Source organism: Buteo buteo, chromosome 14 (assembly GCF_964188355.1).
Source record: "Buteo buteo chromosome 14, bButBut1.hap1.1, whole genome shotgun sequence".
Lineage (NCBI taxonomy): Eukaryota > Metazoa > Chordata > Aves > Accipitriformes > Accipitridae > Buteo > Buteo buteo.
Window position 1 is genome coordinate 3510357 of NC_134184.1, and position 25202 is coordinate 3535558.

General features: G+C 36.5%; 1 protein-coding gene across 1 annotated transcript in view; it reads right to left on the reverse strand.

Moving 5' to 3' along the window:
• The window catches only part of ITGBL1 (integrin subunit beta like 1), a 142533-nt gene that overhangs the window by 52798 nt on the left and 64533 nt on the right, over window positions 1–25202 (reverse strand). The window contains exons 5-7 of the mRNA XM_075045897.1: window positions 21954–22094; window positions 19033–19173; window positions 14451–14597 (exon numbers count right to left, since the gene is read on the reverse strand). Coding sequence (XP_074901998.1) covers window positions 14451–14597; window positions 19033–19173; window positions 21954–22094 — 429 coding nt within the window. The remainder of the gene's footprint in view (window positions 1–14450; window positions 14598–19032; window positions 19174–21953; window positions 22095–25202) is intronic.

The following is a 25202-nucleotide window of genomic DNA, read 5'->3' on the forward strand; positions in this document are numbered from 1 at the left end:
CCAGCCAGACTTTCTTGAGTTTGAACTGTCATTGAACTTTGCACCAGTTTTCTCCAGACATAAATGGCAGAAAACAACTTTGCCTTGCAGTTATTTGTCAAGGTTTCATATCAATATTTAGACTTACATATAACAAAGATTTCAGAAAGTATTTAGGCTCTTAGTTGCAAACTATACTTCCTGTACTGATATCTGCATAAACTCTTAGTGAGAGATCAGAAGCCTAAATACTTCCCCCCCACCCCAGCTCACTTCTCCCCAGGTTCCTTGCTCCCAGTTAAAATATTTAGTCCAGTCTGTACTCAGTTCTCATAGCACACAAATTTCTCTAGAAAGACTTAAAAGTAGGGAAACAATTCCACACCTTCCTCTCATGGAGCTTATGCTATCATTTCAGTTTCATACGCAAAGCAAGGATGCGACTGTTTATACAATCACTCAGAACAAAATACTTTAAAAGCACTATCCACATAAAAAATGTTGCTGAGTTTTATCAATAGGTGTTTGACAGACCTTTAAAACACTAAAGAACTTATTTTCTAAAGAACATCTTTTTAAAGATGTTCTTACTTAACAGCAACTCATAACATTTCCTTTATAGTTTCCTCAGGAAAAAAAATTAATCAAATGTTACATCTTTTTGCAAGATCCTGGTTTTTTCCTTATAAATTCTTTTATTGATCATTGCACACCTTCACACCAAAAAAGCAACCTCAACAAGTAGTACAGTAAAAGTTCAGTTTAAATATCAAGATCATGTTGATTTAAATTCAGCATTTGCTAAATGTAGTAACTTCTTAAAGTTACTTTGCTAAAAAATGATGGACTTTTGTTTCTGATAGGAAAGCCTACATACTTTGAAAATGAGATTCACTGACTTAATAAATTACCTTTATAGTGTTCTGACTCTTACAAATACCTGCATCTCTGATGTATCAGTCAGTGCTTCATCCAAAGTTGGTAAACAGCACTTTAGAATTTAACTAAAGCAGAACATTACTATTGATATAAACATGCAAGATTATTTTTGCCTATCAAAAAAATAAAGTTTGCTTAACTTTTCAACAGCTTTCTCTCTTACAGAATTAAAGAAGTTTTTAATCTTTGTACCTATATGCTTCAAATACACTGTACTGATATGCAGTTACCGTGGGAGTGGAATAACTCATTCTGCACCATAAGCATGACATAGCAATATCCTTGAAGAGAAATAACAAGCTCTTCCAACAAGAAACTATGAGACACATAAGTAAGTAAGCATTGATTAGGCTAGAACCTGGTCAGGTCTAAATCCAGTTAAGAAAAAGGGAGGGGTGACATTTTTGTACCATGAAAAACTGGACTTCTAAAATTATGCCATGAAGTCCAGGCTTCCTTTCCAAAAAGCAAATTCTGGAACACAAGGTGTCATGGTATTCACCAGCAATCTGAATGCTGTCAATTCTTAACAGTTTTCAGCATAAGAAAATTGCTTCCATTTGGATTTTCAGGGCCTTTAAGGTATTTTTAAGTAAAAATTTTCAAAAAAGAAGAACAAAAGAAGGAAGAAATCAAACTACTCAGTCAGCCTCGAAATCTATTAATCTTCTGTCACACTATACAAAATCAATTTTGGGACAGGACTGATCCATATATTTTACACAAACTGCTGTCTTGGAGAAGGCACAGAGCAGGTAATAGCTTCAGAGCAGGCAATGGGTCCTTGGCAAGGTGCACTGGAAACTCCTTTCTTTCACCTTTTCCTTGGCCTACATCGATACCACACCAACCACAGTGCAGAAAGAAGGTCAATCTTCATTACTGTAACAACAGTACACTATTTGATAGATGTCTTTTTACTAGTGAATTAAATGGGATTGGGACTGTTCCCTGGCACTGAGGCCAACTGGCACAGAAGAACTGGCATCCAACCTACCAAGCTGTCTTTCATGAAGATGGCCTCATCCAGACTGCCTGCTGGGACCAGTCACTAGCCCACGCTAATTCCTGAACTATAAGCAGGAATTGTTTGGAAAGAATACTAGCTGGCACAGGGCAAAAGTGGGCCACTGACTGTTCTAACAATCTGACATTACAGGCAAGCATGCTGCAGTGCCTGGGAATGCTCCATAGCACTGTTTAATTTACTAGTCTAGACGTCACTGCTAAGGCAGCTCAAAACACTCCATAAACTACAGCAAGATATTCAGAAAAAGGACTCATATCTGCATATCAACCGCAGCGGTTCTTTGCTCCAGCCCACACAGAGTTCTATTAATTTTATTTGTACTGTAGTAGAACATTACAGTTGGGCTAAATAATTCATAAACTGGTGGGATTTGTAGAACACAAATGCAGGCATCTAAAGGTTAGCCTGACAGCCATTCTTTTTAAGGCCAGTAGGGAAAAGTATGAACAATGACAATTCCTCTTATAGTAACACAGAAATATAAAAGAAATGGGCAAATTGCCTCAGATTTAGAGGTACTATCATTCGACTGAAAACAAAGGCTGAAGTATCTCACATTTTGATGTCTAGAAAAATTCAAGAGATGAACCTCACCCAGAATATTCTACTGAGTTTACAATACCTAGCGTGTATTTAACATGATGACTTGACTTTGGTTCCCCCCCCTCTGGGCAGCTGTACAGGTAAACAAAAATGCTCTGTTATGCATGCACCAGTCAGTTCTGCATTTCCAAATGTAAGCTGACTCATGCAGTAATGTTGTAATATGCATACATTTATTATGGGGATGAGTGAAAATTTTGGACAATACAGGCCTTCGTCTCACTTTTTGCTGCAATGTACAACTTCATGACTTTATATCAACTATTTGTTCTAGTCAACAAGCTGTGAAATCTAATCAGCTCTCACACATAAACATGTACACACACCTCAATTGCTTTTTTTCCCAGCAGAGATTCTTTTGAAATGTTTCCTGTTACTGTGATCAAACTACAAATACTTGATATACCAAAGTTATGAGAGAAGGTACTTAAAGGTACTTCCATTTTAAATAGATGCTGTGCTTCCACAGATGTGAAATGAACGTGCATCTAGCTCTCGTGTTGTATGAATTGCATACACATTCCTTCATACAATCACCCTTGCACATTTCAATGAATAATTTTTTTTGGCAGTGTGAATCATTCCCATACCTCTGCAAGTACTCAATATGTTGATAAAACCTGACTTCAGGTCATACATCATTTTTTAAGTGAACCAAAATAGGATGACAGCTTGGAGCAGCAAAAATCTAATCTACTTTTAAAATTATTATTAATTTTAATTGGTTATATCTTCTCTGACTGGAAGGAATAGCTTATGTTCTACCTCCTTACAAATTATTTTGATGTATCAAAAGAGCAAGTATATTTAAAGTTTGTTAGGCATCCTTCAGCAGAAACTAAAGAAATTTTACTGCAAACCTCTGACTATCAGGATTTACTGCTTAAGTGTATGCAGTTTCTGCATCTAGCATTGACAACAATATATTCCCTTTCTAGACTCTACAAGCACATACCATCCATCAAAGGTGTTGATGTTGTCGGTCTATACGCAGCTCGCTATCCAATCAAATAAAAGACACAGACTAGACAAAGGATTCAAAGGAAGTCTAGCACAAATGAGTGTCAGCCCATTCTTTGATTAGGTAATGGCAATTATGATAATTACAGCAATCCACTACAGGGAAATGCTCCAAAATTGCCAGCCTGCTGCAAAGCGTAGCACTTGCAAGTATCCACTTATGCAAAGCTTTGCCTCAACTTTTTGAATACTAACCATATTCTTTCAGTTGTAAACAACATAAGTTGGCCTGATAACTTAAGACTGTGATCTATCACATCTTATTAATGCATGGTGAATTCTTCTAAGATATACGCATGATCTACAGATACATATCTCACTGGAATGTAGAAAGAACAGGCACTATTAAATGTTTAACGCAAATTCACACACAACACAACTATGGCAAAACTATTATTTCTCACATACTCTTTTTCTGGATAAGAATTTCAATGCTGAGATTCTTATATTATATAGACATAAGGTAAATACATTATGAATTTTTTTTTTTTCAGTTTGCCTTCTATATTATATTCCCTGCTCTGCTAAACAAGAAGTCAAGCTCAAACAGTTTGAAAAAACAGGGGTGCCTGAAAAAAAGGCCAACTATGTCAAAAGACACACTAACAATCACTGAATATTGACATTTAGAAAACAGCAAGAGAGACTCCCACCAACTGAAAATGGGAAGATACAGGTCAAGAACAATTAAACAAAACTGGGATACGGAAGAGACTATGTAGAGAAGATAACTAGCTGTCAGAGAGAAGGCAGTCCCGGCCTTCCAGTTAGATGAAAGAGGTCGTCTTTGTCTGCTAGAGGAAGAAATACAATCAAGGGAACAAGGAATACCGCATCACATGCAAAAGGAAATTTGCAATGTGTCCAGAGATGGTAGCATTTCAGAAGCACTGACTGGGAATAAGAGGGATCTTTCATGTGATTAATGCTTACAGCCATCAGAGAAACACATTCCTCCATAAGCTGTGAAACGAGTAGGTCCAATTTTTTTACAGATTAGTGCCTTTTGTACCCTACCCATTCTTAGCCATCAGATTAACCCTACCTAAACCCATGCCTCCAAATATACTCCAATAGGCATGTGGCTCATCATTAGAAACAAAACCATGCAAGCTGGCTGGCTAGTGGTCTTGTGCAGATTGGCCCACTGTGTACAAAAAATGTATTGCTGTATTTTATCTCCCTTTTCACCGGTGGAGGCACAATATAGAATCTCGTCTCTTAACAGCTGCCAATAAAACACTTGCACACTGATTTTATTTTTTTTTCTGGAGATCTCAGAGAGAAAAGCTAAAGCTGAGCTCAATGATTGAAAAAAAGGCAAGGAAACACGCTCCTCTACTTTTCTAATGAGTAAGCAGAAAGAATGCAAAGCCGAACTGTAACACACATGCTAGGTTTCAAAATTCTGAAACAAAATGGCTGGCTCTAATCTGTGCATGGATCACTTATTTTGCTGTTATTTCCTGACAGGTGAAGCTACATGCTATGATTTAATACCCATTACTATGATGAAGACGACTGACATATGACAAAGTCAACTGGTTGCTTTTCAAATTTTGCAGCTGTAGGTGATCTATGATCATGCCAGGTGTTCCAGCTACTCTACGGAATTCTTTCTACTCGCTGAAGTATACAACCTTTAAAAACAGCAAAGACAGGTACTTAGAAATAACACATTCCGCAGAATGCACAGTTACACAGTTGCATCCCAACCTCTTCAAAATTGCACAAGAAATTAAAGCTGATTGACTACAAGATATCTTTTACGTAGGTTGTATATAGAGTCATGGAATCATGTATGCTGGAAGGACATCCAGAGGTCAACTAGCCCAAAGTCCTGCCCAGAGCAGTCCTATTACAGCAGGTTACTCAGGGCTGTGACCCACAGAGTTTTTAAAATCTCCAAGGGCAGAGATATCTGAATTTTTGTCCACCAGCATCCCCAAGTCCTTCTCCACAGGGTTGCTCTCAATCCATTCATCCCCAGTGTCTGTATTGATATTGGGGATTTCCCCAACCCAGGTGCAGGACCATGCACTTGGCCTTGTTAAACTTTATGAGGTTCACATTGGCCTGCTCCTCAAGCATGTCAAGGTCCCTCTGGGTGGCATCTCTTCCCTCAAGCATATCATCTGCACCCCTCAGCTTAATGTCATCTGCAAACTTGCTGAGGATGCATTCAATCCCACTGTATACATTGCTGATGAAGATATTACATAGTACTGGTCCCAGTACAGACCCTTGAGGGACACCACTCGTTGCTGGTTTCAACTTGGACATTGAGCCATTGACTATAAATGCTTTGGACATGCCAATTCCTCTTCCATCTAACAGTCCATCCATCAAACCCATCGCTCTCCAATTTAGTGGCAAGAATGTTAGGGGGGACCATATCAAAGGCCTTACAGAAGTCCAGGTAGATGACATCCGTAGATCTTCCCTTGTCCACTGATGCAGTCAATCCATCAGAGAAGGTCACTAGATTACTCAGGCGCAAGTTGTCCTTGCTGAAGCCATGTTGGCTGTCTCTCTAACCTCCCAGTCTTCCATATGCTTTGACATATCTTCCAAGAGGATCTCTTCCATGATCTTACCAGGCACAGAGGTGATGCTGACAGGTCAATATTTGCCAGGGTCCTCCTTTTTACCCTTTTGAAAAATGGGTGCAATGTTTCCCTTCTTCCAGTCACTGGGGAGTTCACCTGACTGCCACAACCTTTCAAATATGATTGAGAGTGGCTTGGCAACTTGTTGCCTCAGGACCCTGGGTTGCTTCTTATCAGGTCCCATGGACTTCAGTATGTTCACATTCCTCAGGTAAACTTGAACCTGATCTTCTCCTACAATGGGAGGGATTTCATTCCTGCAGTCCCTGCCTTGAGGTTCAGGGGCTTGAGATATGTGGGAAGAATCTGCTGGTTTACTTGCATTGAGCTATTCTGATCCTCCAGCAGATATCAAAGTGATTGAAATTGCCTGTGATTAGCAAGGCCTCCAATCTTGAGGCTTCCTTCAGCTGTCTAGAGAAGGCTTCATTCATATCCCTTCTTGATCAGGTGGTCTGTAGCAGTCACCTACCACACTCATAATAAATAATTATATATGAATATATCACATATGAATAATTACATAAATATATCAGATATGAATAATTACATAAATATATATAGATAGTTGTGCCTGCCTCCTGCATATCCATTTAAACATCAGAATTTGTTTTGTCCTACACTGTCTTTCTTACTGGTGAGAAAAAAAAAAAAAAAGATATTTGAATCAAAAAATGCTATACTGAAAGAGCATGTCAAGTTACTCACATTGCAAAGTGGCACCCATGGTTGTTACTCTGCCAGCCATAGATGCCATGGTTTAGAGATTGCTTTGTTATACCAGGCTTTTATCCCACAGTCCTAATTCCTAAGTATCATTCTAAAGCAGGTATGTTACTTTTCCTCTGTTCTTTACCTCTTCTCAAACTTCTCACTGTGAAAACAAGTGAGAAACTTCAGAACATTAACAAATTCTATCACAGAAATTTTTGTGAACTGCTTCACTCTTACAATATCACCTACATCTCAGAAACAGACTTCTAACACACCCTGCTTCTACCAGAACAGATTAAAAAAAGCACTTATGCAGAAACAAAGTGCTTCCTGAACCATTTATTCATTACTGAGTTATAAGCACTGCAAGTATGGTTTCACTGCAGAAATGAAATGTTCTCTTGATTTCAAGTCCTTCCTTGGTTCCTCTCTCCCTACTTGCTGTATCCCCCAAAAGACAACAGTAAAAGGCAAAAACAATAGCCAGGAGTGCTGTAGGTGGGTCACTGACAAATAAGTAGCTTTCTCTACAGAGAAATACTGAAGTATTGAGCTCCTGAACACTTTCTGATGAAAAAAGATGAATACATTTTAAAAAAAACAGACTTGGAAAAAGGTGAAATAATCTCAGGAATTCCAAACAGGCTTTCCTAACAAAAGGCAGTTTCCAGAGGATCCTGCTTCAATTAACAGAGAGAGTTAGGCTCATACAGAGCCTGAATCAGAGCAGCGGTTTAAAATCAGTGATCCAAACTATTGATAGACGAATCTAGGAGAGCGTGATGCAACTATTTTTCTGTATTTTTCTGTATTTTTTCTCTTAGACTTCGACAAGTGGAGCTCAAGAGTCCCAGTCCAGCATATGAGGGTATACCAAACTGTGTAACAAATACTGTCATGCCAGCTCATTCAGCAGGAAAATACTAGTATAGTAAGAGTGCCCCTCTGCTTGAAGCGCACAGATGTGTAACAGAACTCAGTCTCAAAGTTGATGAGGTGAAAGCTAGAGACATGATGCATGACTTGCATTTATGTTCTGTTCTTGTTACACCAGCTAATAACATCCCTTGCTGCCAGGCTGTCTACTAGAGTGCTTTAATTAAGACCTCCTTCAGAATGCAGGGGTCATGCAAAATGAATGAAAACAGCAGGCCAAATTCAGAGATGATGTACATTAGAGTAATTTACACTTCAATTAAACAATGCAATTTGCATAATAAGAGGCTGCAATAAGGAGCTGGTAGCAAGGATAGTAACCTAGATTTTACCTTAGGATTGTTTACAATTTTTTGCTCTAACCCCGTCCTGTCATATGTAAAGTATAGTGAATTATTCAAATGGCAATTTCTGCTATCATCTTCCTCTACTAAGTCAACAAGCAATAGGCCTTAGAAACAATGTTTTTCTATAGGTGCCTAATAGAAATAGGAAATTTTTTTGTTGATTCATTTTGGCAAAATCATACTAGAGGGGGACCCCAAAGTCCTTACTTGATAACTGCACTTAGAACAACAGAACCAGAACTGCGAGGACATAAAACTATAGTAAATAAGGGTCCAGTGGTAACAGCACAGAACTAGTTCTCATGGTCTGACACATGCCACCAGCAGTCCTTCTGCCCTTTTAAGGCACCATACCTAACTGTAGACACTTACCTGTTGGAGAGATGATCAGATTGGCATGACTACATTACAGTTTGTAGAGAGTTAAAAATCTTGAAGATATACCAAATGATATCATCCAAAGGTTTATATGAAGCTAGACTAGTTGATGATCTAACCCCAGAAATTGTTTACAAGCTGAATATTTTATGTCATATTTATGATCAGTCATGTAAGACTTCCCAAAGGTCACAAGAGAATTGCATAGTTACACCTGCTTTTAGGCACCTATTTAGCACATTCTTTTTATCTAGTTTCCATCCATTCTTGTTGGTACACAGATATTATTTATTCCATGTGTGTCTCTCTTTCCTTTTGCATATTATGGTGTGTTGTATCAAGTGGAATTTAAGCATTTTATAGAATCATAGAATCATTTAGGTTGGAAAAGACCTTTAAGATCATTGAGTCCAACCGTCAACCCTTTCCTCTATATGAAATATAGCATAAAGTGTATATTATACAATAGTAGAGCCAAGATATCCCCAAAAGGATGAGGACTTGATGGCAGCCACTGGCCAATGGCACTGTTCTTTGGGGTTATCATTGACCCTTGTCCCTAAGCTTTGTTTCCAGACTCCAGGAGATGGTATCCCGCAGACTAGCAATATGCATTACAGAACCTAGCGCTGAACACAAGCAATTGATTCACTGTCTTAGTTCACCACAAGGAATCTTTAATAATGCATTGAGCACTGTTGCTCTTCCACTAAGTCAGTCAACATCTGGTAATTTTAAATAGAGAAGAAACAGCAAAGTTACCGTAAAGTAACTATGTCCGTAAACTTTCAAAATGCCATATAACTTTTGAACTCATTAATTTAGTATCTTGAAAATGGGACGTAGGAGAGTTTGCAAAAACAATAAAAATCTTTTTCAGTACAGAATCAAAAAAACTCTTCATATTTCAGATAGCCAATACTAGAGCACGAGTGTAAGGGGGAATTTCACAGGTAAAGAAACAGTTTCATTCTCTCCATATGACAAATAAATAAAACCAATTCTAGAAAAGAGATTAAAATGGTAAAAGACACTACCAATAAGAAGATTTGACATTTATCTGCCTTTGCATTACTGCCATGGGATGGTTGCCTTCAGTAAGGGTAAGTGATGACAACAAGATTATTAAAAAGAAAGCACTCATCTATTATTCTCAAAACTCACTCTTTTAATTTTCAGTTTTCTTCCTGAAGGCTTTTTTATTATAACTATTTCAAAATCTGCTTTTGGCCCTAAGGGGAAACTCAAGTGAGTGATGTGTATTTTAAAGAAAAAAGTGTTTTGTCTTGTCCCTTAATCCTGACAACAAAATGCTATCTCTTTATTTCTTACTATAAGGATTTTTTGGTGTGTCTTTTCCTTTATCTCTGACACTGGTCTTGTTGTACAGTGTGTTCTTAAAAGGGACACACTTTCACTGTGAAAGTATTACATCTATAGCAAAAAGTCACGCAGCAAGTAAAAAAACACTTTCAGGAATAAAAGCGTAGAAGGAATTATTCACTTTATATGAATGAAGCTGGCTAGAATCTCTCCTCATCCTTAACATGCTTTTGTAGAGAAAGTAATTTTTGGAAAGTACCTAGCGATACCGTATTTTAATTCTCCAAATTTTAATCTGATCCTTCTCTCCCATTATATATAACAGGAACTACTGAAGGTAAAGACAGCCTGATTGATGTAAACTGAGAGGATTTATATTTTCTTTGCCTTTATAACATCATTTGAGAATGTAGACATTCTGACTTACTGCTCAGCATGTCAATATAAAGCCTTCTCTCTCCTTCACCTACTGAAGCAGCTAAGAAATATAAGACCATAGTGAAATATATTTTTGGCAGCATCTCTGCTCTCCCCACATGCTGACCACTACCCATGAAACAGCTTGTTATTCCTGTGAATGATGGGAAAATCAGGAAGGGAATTAAAGTCTGGAATAAAAGTTCACCACTTCATCTGCTCTCAGGAGCATGAAATGCAGATTGATAAATTGTAATCTATAGCATTTTATAGACAGTGATTATCTAATTAGGTCATGTTCTTCATGACATCCTTTTAATTCTCTAAAATTTTTAATACAACTTTTATGTACCCCTGATATATTAAACACTTCACTTAAAAAAAGCTTTCTTTCACTGTTAATTTTTTTCCTGTATCTTTTTTCCTCTTGCTGAGTTTACATGACTTACAGTTAAGGGAACCTGGGATTCTCAAAATCTGGGTGGCACATGACAGTTATCTTAGTTTGCATTGCTCATGTTTTCTCTATGTCTGCCTATGTAAGAACATAACTTGCCTTAAAGGTAAATAACAAAATTTTGGGTACATTTATATAAAAACCTGGTACCTTATATGAAAATTTAATATTACAAACATATTGGGTCATTGAATCATGAACAAAAGAGTAAGATTAGGCTAACATTCTCTTTTTTTCCCATTCATCATTACCTGTAAAACAAAGTACAAGGTATAAAATAAGCACCTTACCAAAATGATGTTCAAGGATGGAAGCTTTTAGTCCCTCAGACTGATTGAAAATTTTTGAAGAATATAATTTTGCCATGATTTTTGTGCTAATATTGTACAATTTTGTGAAGTGAAACAAAGGATTTATTTTTTTTTTTTTTTATTGTAAGCCCCCACCATCCCAAATCTCTGACACAAAAATATACAAATCCCATACCTTTTTTTTATGAGGAATTTAGAGGATTTGGTGGCTTGGTTTGGTGGTGGTTTTTTTTGTTGGGTCTTTTTTCTGGTTCACCTTCTGTAATTATTATTGGAGATATTAAATCTCCAAATGAAGCAGAATCGTTGGGAGTTTTACAGTCTTCCATATCAGAAAGTTTTGCAAAATGCACGAAAAAATAAAAATGGCCAGCCAAACATTTGAAGGACTATTTCTTCAATGTTTCCTCAAGTAACATGGATTTATTTTTTTTTACTACTGTTTAAGTGAAGGATTATCACATTTTGAAATCATGCTTAATATTTCAATGAGAAAATAACATTTAGGAGATACAATTTTTGTTAATCTCGGGAACAGAGTAACACAAGTGAAGTTTCAAACTTCTCCACCTGAAAATCTGAGCATATGTCAGCATTTAGAGACTGTAGAAAGTTATTTGTTACTATGAATTGTAACAGTGCTTTTTCTCCCTACACATTTCGGCTATCTATATGGCATTAAAAATCCTAAAAATGCTTTATCTTTATTCAAGACCATAAAAGTGACTGCAAAAGAGTATGTTAGCTGTCACAACTGTTATTGACTAACCTAGAAACAAAAGGTACAGATGAATAGAAAACATTCTTCAGGGAAACACAATGCATGGCAAAGTCATAAAGTCATGCACCTGCATCTCTGGGCTTTCTGTTCTGCATCCTATTCCATACATGAACTGCCTTATTAAAAGATCCCATTAAACGTTAAGGATGTTAAGTACTCAATATCTCCAGCAGTGCAGTGGATTACTAACCTGTACAAGGATTTACTGTCCTTGTACGGTAGCTAGGAGAAAAATATTACAAGGTGGTTACCAAAACAATAATGTTCCAATGGAAAAGGCAACACTTCCATTTCCTTTAGAACATTCCCTTCGGAACGTTCCTTTCCTTGTCACACAATCCTCCCTATGGACTTCAGAAAAATTGGGGCTGGTGTTACGTGTCCATGGCCTTTCCCACCCCAGAAGACTTGAAATAGGTTGCATTTGATTGGAAATCTTTATTTTGTTTCATTTGCTTGTGTAATACTTCTACCAGTGACAAGCTATAATGACAACTAGTAGGATTTTCAGATGGGACCAAAGAATTTAACTGTGCAAGTCCAATGACAATTTTTCACTTCAACAGTACAGGAACTTTCTCACATTTTTGATTATATCCAAAATATGATGGACGAAAGGGAAATCCAGGGAATCCAGGGTAAAAAAAATTACAGAATATTAGACTAAAATCTCTTTTCTCTTTCTCTCCCAATTTCCTAAACAAAATTGTTGATAGAACTAAAACAAGAAACCACATTCCATTTTAAAATTACAGTTTTCATGGGCATTTTTTTCAAGTGCGTAACACAGAATCTCTTGTTCCTTCATTACAGCAGCTTTCTATCATACTATGTCCTAGATTCACATCTGTGACATTTGCACTTCTCATAAACCTTGGTGATCTCTTCTTGATGGAAGTCAAAGGAAGTTCAGTGAAAGCCGCTATAAATTAAGCTTTTTGTTCCAATAGATACTGCTTGTACTTTATTTGAAAATTTTGACCAATAGATCATTCAGTCAAATGAATTCACCTGAAAGGGACTTACTTCACTGCTGGTATCTCAACAGGACAACACCTGCCAGCATTAATACTCAGGGTTTTTTTTTCAGAAAGCCAAGAGGATATAATTATTGCCATTAATATCAAAATCTTTAAACTCACTCTTCTCACTATACGTAATAATACTTTTCAAAATTTAAAATATAAATAGAAAAATATGTTCCATAACTTAAGACTGTATTTTTACTCAAATTAAACTTGTTTTTATGGCTGTCATTCTTTTCTCTGTCATTTGACTCTCATAGGGCACAACACAATTATCTCATAGAACTGACTCCAAATGCTCAACATACACAACTCCTAGTGAAGCAGACGAGAGAAGAGACATTCAGCATCCAATGAGAACAGGAAAAGAGTGAGCCAGTATTAAATAAATAAATAAATAAAACGTCAACATTCCTTTCTTTTAGTTATAATTCTTGCAATTATGAACAATAAAATGCAGTTAATTCTCTACAGATGTCCATGTTTCACCTAACTTGTAGCCAAAAATTCCTTTGAGAATTTTTAGCAAGAAAAGAGAGAGAGATGTAATTCACTGGAAAACTGTAGCTTAATTAAGAAAAAAACCAAGCAACAATGTCTTAATACACAGTTCTTTTAAGATACAGCTAATGCTGTGTTTATTAAGTTATGACCTGCTACACATTTACAAGGGGAGAAAAATATAATTACCACAGTGCTAACTTGGGTGGACAGCCTACAATTTTTGACTATGTTAGATAGTATTAGTGAAAGAAGAAATTGCAAATGAAATGACATTTAGGGTCAAATGCAATAATTCAAGAGTAGCTTTAGACCTTTCCCAGCAAATACTTAAGTGAGCAGAATTCATAACAACTTCAATTACCAGTTCTAGAAAAAGTGTGTCTCATATTTACTTTTCTCTCTTCTCTCTGCAGAAAACCACGTTTCACACAGTGACAGATGAAAATTAGCAGGTCCTTTTCCTTCTGAGAAAAGTTTTCTTTTGCTTGCCATGTGTATTTCAATTGTACGTATGACTTTTAGTATATTTTTTTAGTCAAAGCTTTTGAAAAGGCTACATTGTCACAGAGAAATGCTTTCAAATGAAAAGCCAGTCACTAACTAGGAAACTGCACTGAAGGACAACTACATTTTAGAAGTCAGTCCTGCACTCAGTAGGGTAGGTTCTTAAGCAGTGTAAATCTGAACAGCTCTTATCACAATGGTGCCACAACATTTTACAAAGGCTGAAAATCTCAAGCTGGTTTTGTCAAAGAATGCATAAAATAGGTTCATATTTTTAATATATCTTTAGTAAAGACATAACTGCAGCAATCTTCAAAGCATCCTTGAAAACCTCCAAAACAAATGTTGAGATATGTAAAATAAAATATAAAGCAGTAGATGACAGGAAAAATAGGTGACCTTTGTATTCTTCTCCTCCCTTCTCATAACTCACAAGTTGTGCAGGTGTGATTCATGCACAGTAAGCCAAAACAGTGCACATTTTTCAGTACCAGTAATGCTGGACATCTGTAAAAATTCTTTTAATGGAAGTACATGTTAAGGGCATGAAAGTTCTTCCAGAAATGTGCTTACCTCTTCCAGAGCAAGGTAAATCAGAATTTCCTTGACATTTCTTAGCACTCTCCTCAACTGACAATGGACAAGAATGTGGATGTTCACACTTCTTCCCAGCCCATCCTTCTTTACAGTCACATCTTCCACAATTACACTGTCCATGACCTTCACAATGAATACAATTAAAGATTAGCCTCCACACAGATTGTAAGTATTAAAACCTCATGATTAGATGAACTTTATCAAAGTTGTGGTTTCATTAAATAATCAGACTGGCAAAAATACAATCAATTCACTATATCTACTTTTTTCTGAAAATAGCACTGGACTATCATTCCATTTGAGATATGTTTCCTTTTAATTTTTTTTCTTGAGGGATATTCTGCCACTTAGCACATGCTCCTCAGGTGAAAGGGTGGGACAGAGGATACAAATACACATTTCACCACTGTCTGGAAAAGTGGGGCCGTCATAAGGCAATATTTTGTTTACCTTTATTGTATTCTTTTTCTACCACAGTTGCAGCATATTGTCTAAGTAATATATCAATACCATCTTTTACCTGCTTGCAATCAATGTAATCCACTAGAGACAAGCAATGTCAAACCAATTCCAAGTCTTAAACCAGTGCCTTCTACTAAATAGTGATGTGCAAGTAATAAAATACTGGACATAATCAATTCTTATTTCAATAGGGCAGTTGGATGTGGTTTTGGTATCTCATTAGCTAATGTGACTCTTTCTGACCATGTCTGAACATAGCAACATATACACAACTTTCATTGTGCAAGTTCAGGTGAGGAAGAGCAACTGAACTCCGTAAGAAGTTTTTATGGAAAGTTTCTGTAAAAAAATGTGACAGCCAAGAAGTTAGGGGTGAATCCCTCCTGGGAACTTAACCTGGAAAGCCATTCAAACAATCTATTTCTGCTGTATGAATGCTAACATATCCAAGACCAAGACCAGAGCCCAGCTCTCTTCATTATGACCCTAATGTTCTTTGCATAAAGCAGTGGGATTCTGGCAATACAAAATGTTCCTTGCACTGGATGAGGAAAGCTTGAGCATCAGCAAAACCATTCCTTGCCACAAAATCTAATATTTATTTTCATGAGCTCTGACAGCAGGTTAGATCTTCTCTTACAATTTTCACATAGTCATCATTCACTGGACACAGGGCCCCAAAGCATTGCTCTGATGTCCACTTGTCTATCCAAGTTCTTCTTGAAAATCATACCAACACAGATTTTACATCTCTTTCTAACCATACTTGCATTTTAAGACTGGCTTATATTTCTAAAATGTATGCATTTATCAGTTCACAAGGAGAAAAAGGGAGAAAGCAAGCATTCTACGAGTTATCAGAGTAGTTCCCAGAATACAAGTCTTATTAATTTCACAAGAATAACTTTTATTTACATTAGGTTGGGTGGGGTTTTTTTCTTGGAAAGCATTAAAGGCTTCCTCTTGTTTAGAGGGTAGATTTAGATTAGATGTAAGGAAGAAGTTCTTCACTGTGAGGGTGGTGAGACACTGCAACAGGTTGCCCAGAGAGGTTGTGGCTGCCCCATCCCTGGCAGTGTTCAAGGCCAGGTTGGATGGGGCTTTGAGCAACCTCGTCTAGTGGAAGGTGTCCCTGCTCATGGCAGGGGGCTTGGAATGAGATGATCTTTAAGGTCCCTTCCAACCCAAACCATTCTATGATTCATGGAATCATTCTGTCCCTTGCTTTCATGTGTACCTGCTGACAGGCTGCGAATTGGACATATGTTCCCTGATCCAGATGGATACTTATGAGGGGATGATGTTCTTTCATATAATGTTTTCTTTGCTAGAGCCACAGCAAAGGATCTAATGAGATGTGTGAATGTAGGACTTTTCTTATGGAAGCCTTTTTTCTTTCTATGTCAAGTCATGAAAGCTGTTCTCTCTTTAAAGGAAGAGAATCACTTTAATGTTGTGAACACCTCTCAAAGAAATCATTCAGTAACACACTGAACAGCACTTCAGATGTTAAAAGAAGGCATCCAGTTGCCAATATGAGGTGCTGCAAATTGACAGTCACCCCAAGCCATATGAAGCTTCTGGAGGGAGCTGCTGTTGTGTGATGTTAAATCCTCACAGCAGGGCTGTCAATTCCTGTCATTTGTAGTTTATGAAATAAACATAGCATTTCATTCAGTTACAGTAAAACTCTTTACATGTAAACATGATCTCCTATAATTTGAAACTGCTACTCAGGACAATGTGATTTTCTGTCTCTACCTATTAGATAGGCAGAATAAGCAGGAAAAGTTTTGTATCAGCTCTGTTTATTGTAGGTTTTGAGAGACCTGGATTATTTTCCCTAACCTGAGTAATCCCTCTTGGATTCATCCTAAATCAATTTACAAATAATTGTGAGAAAAATGAGGATATTTTGCAGACATACCTAATGTGTGCACACTTTGTGCACTAAAGTAAATTTATTTCACGTAAACAAATAAAAAACTGTTCAGTCACAATTCTGCTACTAAATCTTGATTTAATTACAGATTCTGTCTGTCTACCACAATAAACCAAAAGTAATACTTATACATCTTGTCCATTTCTGGAACAGGACTAAACAGCAGGACTATAAGACATTGTTTACACTGCTTCCTGTGAAAATGGATTTTTTGCACAATCTATTTGAGGAACGCATACTTGGATGGCTAGCTAAGGCTAAACTAGGCTTTCCTAAATCATAATGGAAAGGGAAGGGATAAAAATAAGTAGTAGTACTAAAATTTTTGCTGATTAGATAGAAAAACTAAGCGATACTTCAACATGAGTTTTAGTTACATCAAGCAAGCCATACGAGTACCTCCTTTTGTATCTCTTGTAAGATTTGCTCATTTACAATTATGTCTGTGTAATAAAGAACACTGTACCAGTGTTTAATCCAATGTCAAATGGCAACATCTTCCCCTCAACTCCTTTGTAACTGTCGATAATTTCTTGCACTCTGCTTTCTTACAACCATTACCACCCTGGGCAGCAGCAGCAGCAGCAGCAATGGCAATAACGTCCGGGCAAGACGGAGTTCAAGCCCTGTTTCAGTGATGCAGCATTAGCTGTAGATGCCACAGGTTTGCTTTAAACTAATAAGGTTTGAAACTCTTGTGTTCACCCTTAACTACCGAACACATTTACCGTGTTGTTTTTTAGCTTTGTACTCCTTAGCTGATGCTGACATTTTGATCAGTCCCTGAGTGCTAAAAACATTCTCAGCAACACAATAATACATTCAAAAATTGACAACATCCCAAAGTCAATCCTCCAGCTGATCTTATGATTGCAGTTCTACATCATTCCAACTTATTAATTAAACCTATATAACATTTGTAGGTGGCTGAAACAGTAACAAGCAAATTAATTCACTTAAGTTTTTAGAAATGCTTTTTTTCCTCTCTCATTTTATTTGCTAGTGATTCATCAACATTTATTAAAAAAACCAAACACAACAGTTGAGAAACCTTTCATCTTCATAACAGGCAAAGAAGACGCTAAGAATTTTATGTATCATATTTGTTTCAGCCTTCTCTCCCTGCTACAGACAACTCCTATGATCTTTCTATGAGGGATCTCTCATTCTAGTAATAGGAGGATAATATACCACATCATTATTTTCCTTGATGTGACTGCATTTTTCCTATCATTAATTAGGTCAGATCCGATTTCTAAAGGATGCATTAAAGTTGACAACCTGTAATCTGTCAAGTCCCTTTGAAACCACTCTCATTTGTTTTTGCAGAGTTTCTATGTGTACAAATCGCATGCTGTGTATTGATCAAAGTCCTCTCCTGGCCAGTATTAGCATCTTTATTGGTAACTATACAAAATTGTATGCAAGGTCTCTCTCAGAATCTCAGCTTTTGTTAGTTGATACATGGAGCATCAATCTAAATACACTGCAAACCTTGCATGGACCTTAACTAATTTGAATATAATGCTCTGAAATACAAGTAGAAGAAAAAAGGAAGGAAGGTGAAAGTGTCTAAGATGTACAGTCAGTGATGTGTAGCTGGACCACACATTCATATTTTCCACATATTGATGGTCTACTTGTTGTCAGATCAATTGGTATTCTCAGTGTTTTTCATTAACTCATTAATTCACTTTTCCTCAAATTTCTTCCTCTCGCTTGTCCTCTCCCTGCCATACAAAATGAAATAACAAAATTTGATCTAACAAATTTTGAAATTTAAATTTCCCCAAGGAAGGATATATATATTTTAAAGTTTCAACCATTCTCCAATTTATGTTACATTACACTGAAGACAAGCGTATTAGAAGGGAGATGGACACCTAAAAGTATTTCATATTTACAGAATTTTGTGAAGTCATAGAAAAAAAGACATGTTTTAAAAAAGCTTTAGAACTGGAAACTTCTTTTTTTATTTTTTACAGAATTATGTCTTTTTGTTTAAAAAGTCTGTTCCCCCAAAAAACAGCTAAAGCTTGGTATGTTTTAAGGTAGGAAAACAAGAATTGGAACACTAAGAAAGAGCAAGATCAGACCACTTGGATGCTTTTGTTACAAAACTACACATAGGTTCCTTTTATATATATTCCTTACCTGAACAGAAGTCATCAGAATATCTATCATACACTGCTTTGCAGTTTCTTTCATCACACTCACAAGTATCTCCATGAATATCTCCCCAGTCACCAGTTGGGTCCACATCATGGCATGTGCATTCCCCACATACACATGTGCCTAAGAAAGGAGGAGGGGGGGGGCGTGGGGAAGACAGAGATAGAAGATTAACTGAACAATTTAGAGTAATAGGAGTTTGATTACAGGAATTGACACTTGTGAATTTTCTGCTCTCACAGGAGTGCAGTTTCAAAGCTGCAAGTGTTAGTCATAAGCGTGTGCTCATCTTCTATGATTTAAAACCTTCTATGATTATTCAGTAGTAATACTTCATATAAACAAGTTGGCATCCTGTTCAAGTTTCTTTTTGCTGTTGAGCCTTGTTAGGAATCAAAAGAAAAATGTAGTGCACAAAACAGTCGTAAATCTTTGACATCAACAGTAATTTGCCCTGACACTAACGACAATAAAAATCAATGATGTTTAAATGACTTGGGCTTGGGCACAGTGGATAATTAATGATTGTTAAAGCATAAACATTTAAACTAGAAGGGACTCCAAGTTCTAGTCCAGCAGAAAATGCCTAGGAGGTCATTCTTTACCCAAGGAGAACATCAGCACAGACCTACATGAAAATGATACTTCTCCACTTTTCCAAGTCAATATTCAGGGCCACACCCTGTCATTTACAATAAGGGAAATGTGAAATGTAACAGAGATCCTAATTTGGCACAACCTTACTGATATACAGAGAACATGCATCCTACTTACTTAGGAAAAGCCAGAACAAAACAAAACAAAAAAGTTTCTTTATTCAGAAATCCAAATATGCTTCAGGGCCATATACTCACTACTTTTTCTGAGATACCAACTGGCACAAAGGAGCAGCCCAACCTTACAGATGGGTGCAGTTCATTTCCTGAAGAGTAGCTTCACCTTCTGCTACTCCACCAAAGCCTTTGTCTTCTTATTGAGATTAGTCTGAACAATATAATGCATTTGTGGACAACAGGACACAGGGACTAAAGAGTACATATAGATGTGGGTACATTCTCTAAAAGGAGAAGTCTACACAATTGTGCATACATGACAGTTACATGAAGCAGAAAGAGCTGCTGCCCTGTTTAGTGCTAAAGCCACCAAGACAGCCCTCAAGAAATTTGCACCTGATTTTTTATACTTTCACAATTCAGTGACATTACTGAAGGAGAAGGAAAAAAACCAACCAAACAAAAAAAACCCCACAAACCAAAAAAACAACAACAACAAACACACACACAAAAAAAAACAGCCCTGGAAAAGGAGGAAATGCCTCTGGAGAATGATTAATCCTTGCAGAAACAACTTCAAAGTGAATTTGGATCAGCTGTCCTGGATATTGGAATGCAAAACACCATCTCACCAAAGTTTAAAAATCTAAAAGTTCACATTTGGTCTCAGTTGGTTGACTAGACAGTTGGTGGAAAGATACAGACAATTTATCCATCTCAGCACTGAAGGAGGCTGGACAGGAATGTTAGCCTCAATATTTAATTTTTAGAAGCCTCAAGACTGACAAGATGAAGTGCACCTATATCACAAGATGTATAAATGCAGAAAACTGGGTAAATAGGACTAAAGAGAGTAGAAACACTGTGTTGGAAAGCAACTTTATGTAGTCAAAAGCCTACAAAATTTTTATGTGGATAAAATCACGAATACATGAAAGGCTAAAAATATAGATGTATCCCATGAATGTACCTTTGTATAAGAGTTCATAGCTATTCAGAATATCAGCTATACTATTTATCCTCATTTCCCCCAGTTACAATGTAATTTTTAAGAAATACTTGCACATTAAAATTTGAGATTTGAACAAAAAATTGCTTTCACAAGAAAGTACTTTCTCGGTGCAAAAAAAGCACCTGATCTGAAGCCACTTCGATATTTATTATTTCCAGAATAAGAGAAAATTCTTACTGCTCAAGTCCCAAGACTAAATGTGCCTACATGATCTCTGTATTTGAGCCAATCTTTCAATTTCCTCATAATTAAGAGAAGAGAGTTTTCTAAATGCTCTCAGGATAATTAGATGTTCACACTAGGTTTTTAAGAGAGGTTCACACAAGGTTTTGTCAGTAGAGGTGTTTTTGAGAGAGGTATCTGTGTGACTTGCGCTTATGTTCTACTGTAATTATTCTGGACTACTGCCAAAAAAAACCCTTTTTTTTTTTTTTAATTCTTTGTTCAATGAAGCCAAACATAGCAGCTAGAGAAAAGCAACCTTATTTTGTGCTATTTTTTATCCAAAATGGCAAAATGAGACAGAAGTAAAAGGTAAAATTCAAATTCTGGAACTTAGTGCAAATAAACCCCCACTTTGTTAGAAATACTGTGTGAAGTCTACCTTTCCAGCTCTGTATGCATTCCACAGCATTGTTACTGAACACTTAGGGGTTTTTTCAGGTTGCAGTGGAAACTAAAAGCTTTGTGTTTTAATTTTCCCTATTCAGCTATGGGGCCTTGGTCTTCTTTAAGAGTGAATTGACATATGGTCCTGTTGGTTTTACAGCACCAATCCACTCAAAGTCAAAAAATTGCTAATATTTTATTTTACGGGATAGGTGTCTCACCAAAGCAAATATACTAACAAATTATCCTGCTTCGTCTTACTACAAAAATGAAGGATGAGGACAACTTGGGTCAGCTTAATCCAAAAATGGGTGTGGATTTGTGTAAGTTTATACCTGAACACAGGTGTCTACCCACTCACTTGGAAACATATATCCAGATTTGAAATAGGTGAGAACAAACTAGAAACTATCAGCAAACACAATCTATGTCCTACTGCAGGAAATGCATATTGTAAAATAAAAGCAAGCTATATAAATATGCGTAGAAGGAACCTGTGAATGACACACCTCTGTTGCTGCAGATTTTGCCATCTGGAGATGTGCATCTCTTCTTGATCTCCCAGGGGGTGATGTCACACTGGAACTCACATTTATCTCCATGCCAACCAGCCTCACAGTAACAGTTTCCACAGTAACACTTTCCATGGCCTTAAGCCAAAACAAATTTTATACAGTGAGAAAGAGGCAAGTTTTTAAAAGGCATTAACAATTTAACTGTTTTGTTTTTTTTCTTTTATAAACTTTTAGTGCTTTACTCAGAATAGAAACAATTTATAGACCATATATGCCTACATAAAATAAGACAAAGGATATCTGAATTATACTTTTCCCCAAGTCTATTTTAGAACATGTCTTCATTTAATCACAGATTAAATCTAATCAATAAACATTTAGAAAATAATATCGATATTTTTATATTTGTGAGCTTAATTTTTGAAACTTCATAGGTAAATTTGGACAACAGTAATAGTTAATAGTTAAAATTTAAGCACAGCTTTAAATGTCAAGATAGGACACACTTGCCCACTGTATTTGGCAAGTCTAAGAAAACAGTGTGCGTTCTTGACTCCTCAGATAATTCCAGCAGGGGCAACATGATTTACTACAAACTGTCTACATTGTATATGGCTTCCCTTCTTACCTGTTAGGAAGATTTTTAAACATGGATAAACCAGTTCATGAAAGATAAGAATTAGTAAAATGAACCATTTTGATATTCATTTAACAAACCACACATCTCCCCAAAAGATAGTTTGGTCATCTGATGCTTGATGAAACCAGCTCCTGAACATTTTGATCCACTAAGGTACTTCTGCCATGTGCTTCGATGACACAAAGCATTTAAATTAAGTAGCTGCAACTCTTACTAATCTTAAAGCCATAAGTTAATTCTTTACTAGAAGGATCAACTCAGGATCTTGTCCTTTTTTCCCTCTAGGTACGTTAAGCTTAGAAGACCTGGTCGTCTCCATCACAGTCTGGTCAACTTATATCCTTAATTATCAAGAGTGCAAATTTAGACCTGTGGAATACAATTTTTTCCTGTTTTTACAGTTACACATGGAACTTTCATTACAATTGTTTGGTTACATGTCAAAAAATAACAGAAGATAAAAATACCATCTTACTTAGATAACTAAACAACAAAGACAGTCTAAAATAATGCTTATTGCCAAAAGGTTGTTCTTGAACAGTGGACAAGAAATAAAGGGGAAAATGGTGAAGGAGTAAATTAATTTGATCTACTGGAAATTTTTGCAGATTAAAACATCACTACTTCATTCCTCACTCACACTTGTATAGTCCTCAAATAAATATGAATAAAATGATACAATTTGCCACTTCCTCTTGCTCTTCACTGAAGACAAAAATCACTCCATTAGAGAAATAAAGTCTTAGATAAAGATCAGGGTCAGAATTTAATTTGCTAGAAACCATGATACTTTATTAAAAATAAGCTGCAACCTGATTCCAAAGTTTATGCAACCTCAAATACGAAGTGATACAGTCAACTGACTGATAAAAATCCAACTGCGGTGGGAAAAGCTTGATATATCTTTTTAACTCTGCCTTAAGAACCGATTTGCTTAAGAAATGCAGTCCCCTTGTGCAAAGATTAAAATGCATGTTAGCCATATCTCAGCATGGCATTGTATGCTTTTCCAGGAAAAATCCCAGCTCACAGCTGCAGGCTTTAGAAACATGTGTGTAAATAGAAGCTTTTGTTTTTTCACTAGTTTGATCTTCCTGAGTTGGCTTTCTTTGAAGACTTTTAAAATCTTCAAGACCTGTCTATACCTTCAAGGGCAATAAAGGATACACAGCAACTAAGTAGGTGCTACACAAACTGTGGAAGTACAACAGGCACTGATTAGGTTCACCGTGGCTGTGGAGAATATCCAGGGGCCATTGCTAGCTAAGCAGAATGGGGTTGGAACACTGTTTCTTTAGTACTTCATAAATAAACATAAATGATTCCTGAGGTGGAAATCCTGTGGAAGGAAAGACGGCACAGAGGGTATCAAAGGAGACATTGGGATGGGAGAGAGAAGCAATAACCAGATAGGCATGTGGGGTCTGCTTTTTCCGTGATGGAATTATGTACCTTTGACCTTCAGTTGATGTGCTGTCCATTTTTCCTGTGTAAGGCCTGGTTCAACGTGCGGTTATGTACTGTAGAGGTTTGTTACAAACAAAGCAAAATCTAACACTCGTAACCTACATGCATAAACTTTTCAGTTTACAACAACCTAACCAAGTCAAACACACCATTAGTTTATACCTTATATTTACTTTAGAAGGCTCCAAACCTTACATAAGGTATGAGGGCTTTTATACTGATGAATCACAGACCTTAGAGACTTGAATCTACCAACATTTTTTTGTCCTTTTATGTCAGCATACTTTGATTTCTGGATACACATAACACCAGTTTTTTCAGAGATGCATCTGGTCTGTTTTGGAATATGGCACCACTGGATGAAACAAGGAGAAATAAAAGCTAAGAAAAACCTAACAATATAAACCAGCAGCAACACAAGTGGGGGAAAAAAACTGACAAAAACCGCAGAAGGAGAATTTACTGGAACTAAATACATGGTAAATTTTTATCATATTTGGTACCATATGTAATGGTCATAAGCAAATAAATATAAATAGAATCACTGGCAAATTACTGCCCTCCACTCATTTAATTTTAGGCAATTACTGGAAATATTGTACTCCACGCCTGGATTTGCACTTCAGAGGACCATTCTGTTTACCCTTATTTAAAATCTCTACCTAATTCTATGCAAAAAAAAAGTTATTTTTTGCCTTCAAAGGCACTTAAATAAATAGAATTTATTTTGTTCTCTGTGTAAGGATAAAGACAGATAAAGCTATTTTACACAAGTACTCTCTCTCTATACACACACACAGAGCAAGCACTATTATCAAATATGAATAGTCTAAGAGCAGTTTCAAACCCTTTTATATATGCATACAAACACAATATGCATGTGTATAGCTTGAAAAATATTTGTAGCATCTTCCAGCTGAAGGACAAGCCTCCCTAGTAATATAGGCAACAGCATTTATAATGCCATAAATGGTGGGCATTGCACAATATTTAATTGCTAGGTTCCTATCTTATAATGAAATGAAAGCACAGTTTGAATTTTGGTTGCTTTTCTATCTATCTATCACTCCATCTTATTCTCTTGCCTTTCCTATCACAGATGGAATTTTTCTTTATTCATTCCTTTCCCTTTTTAT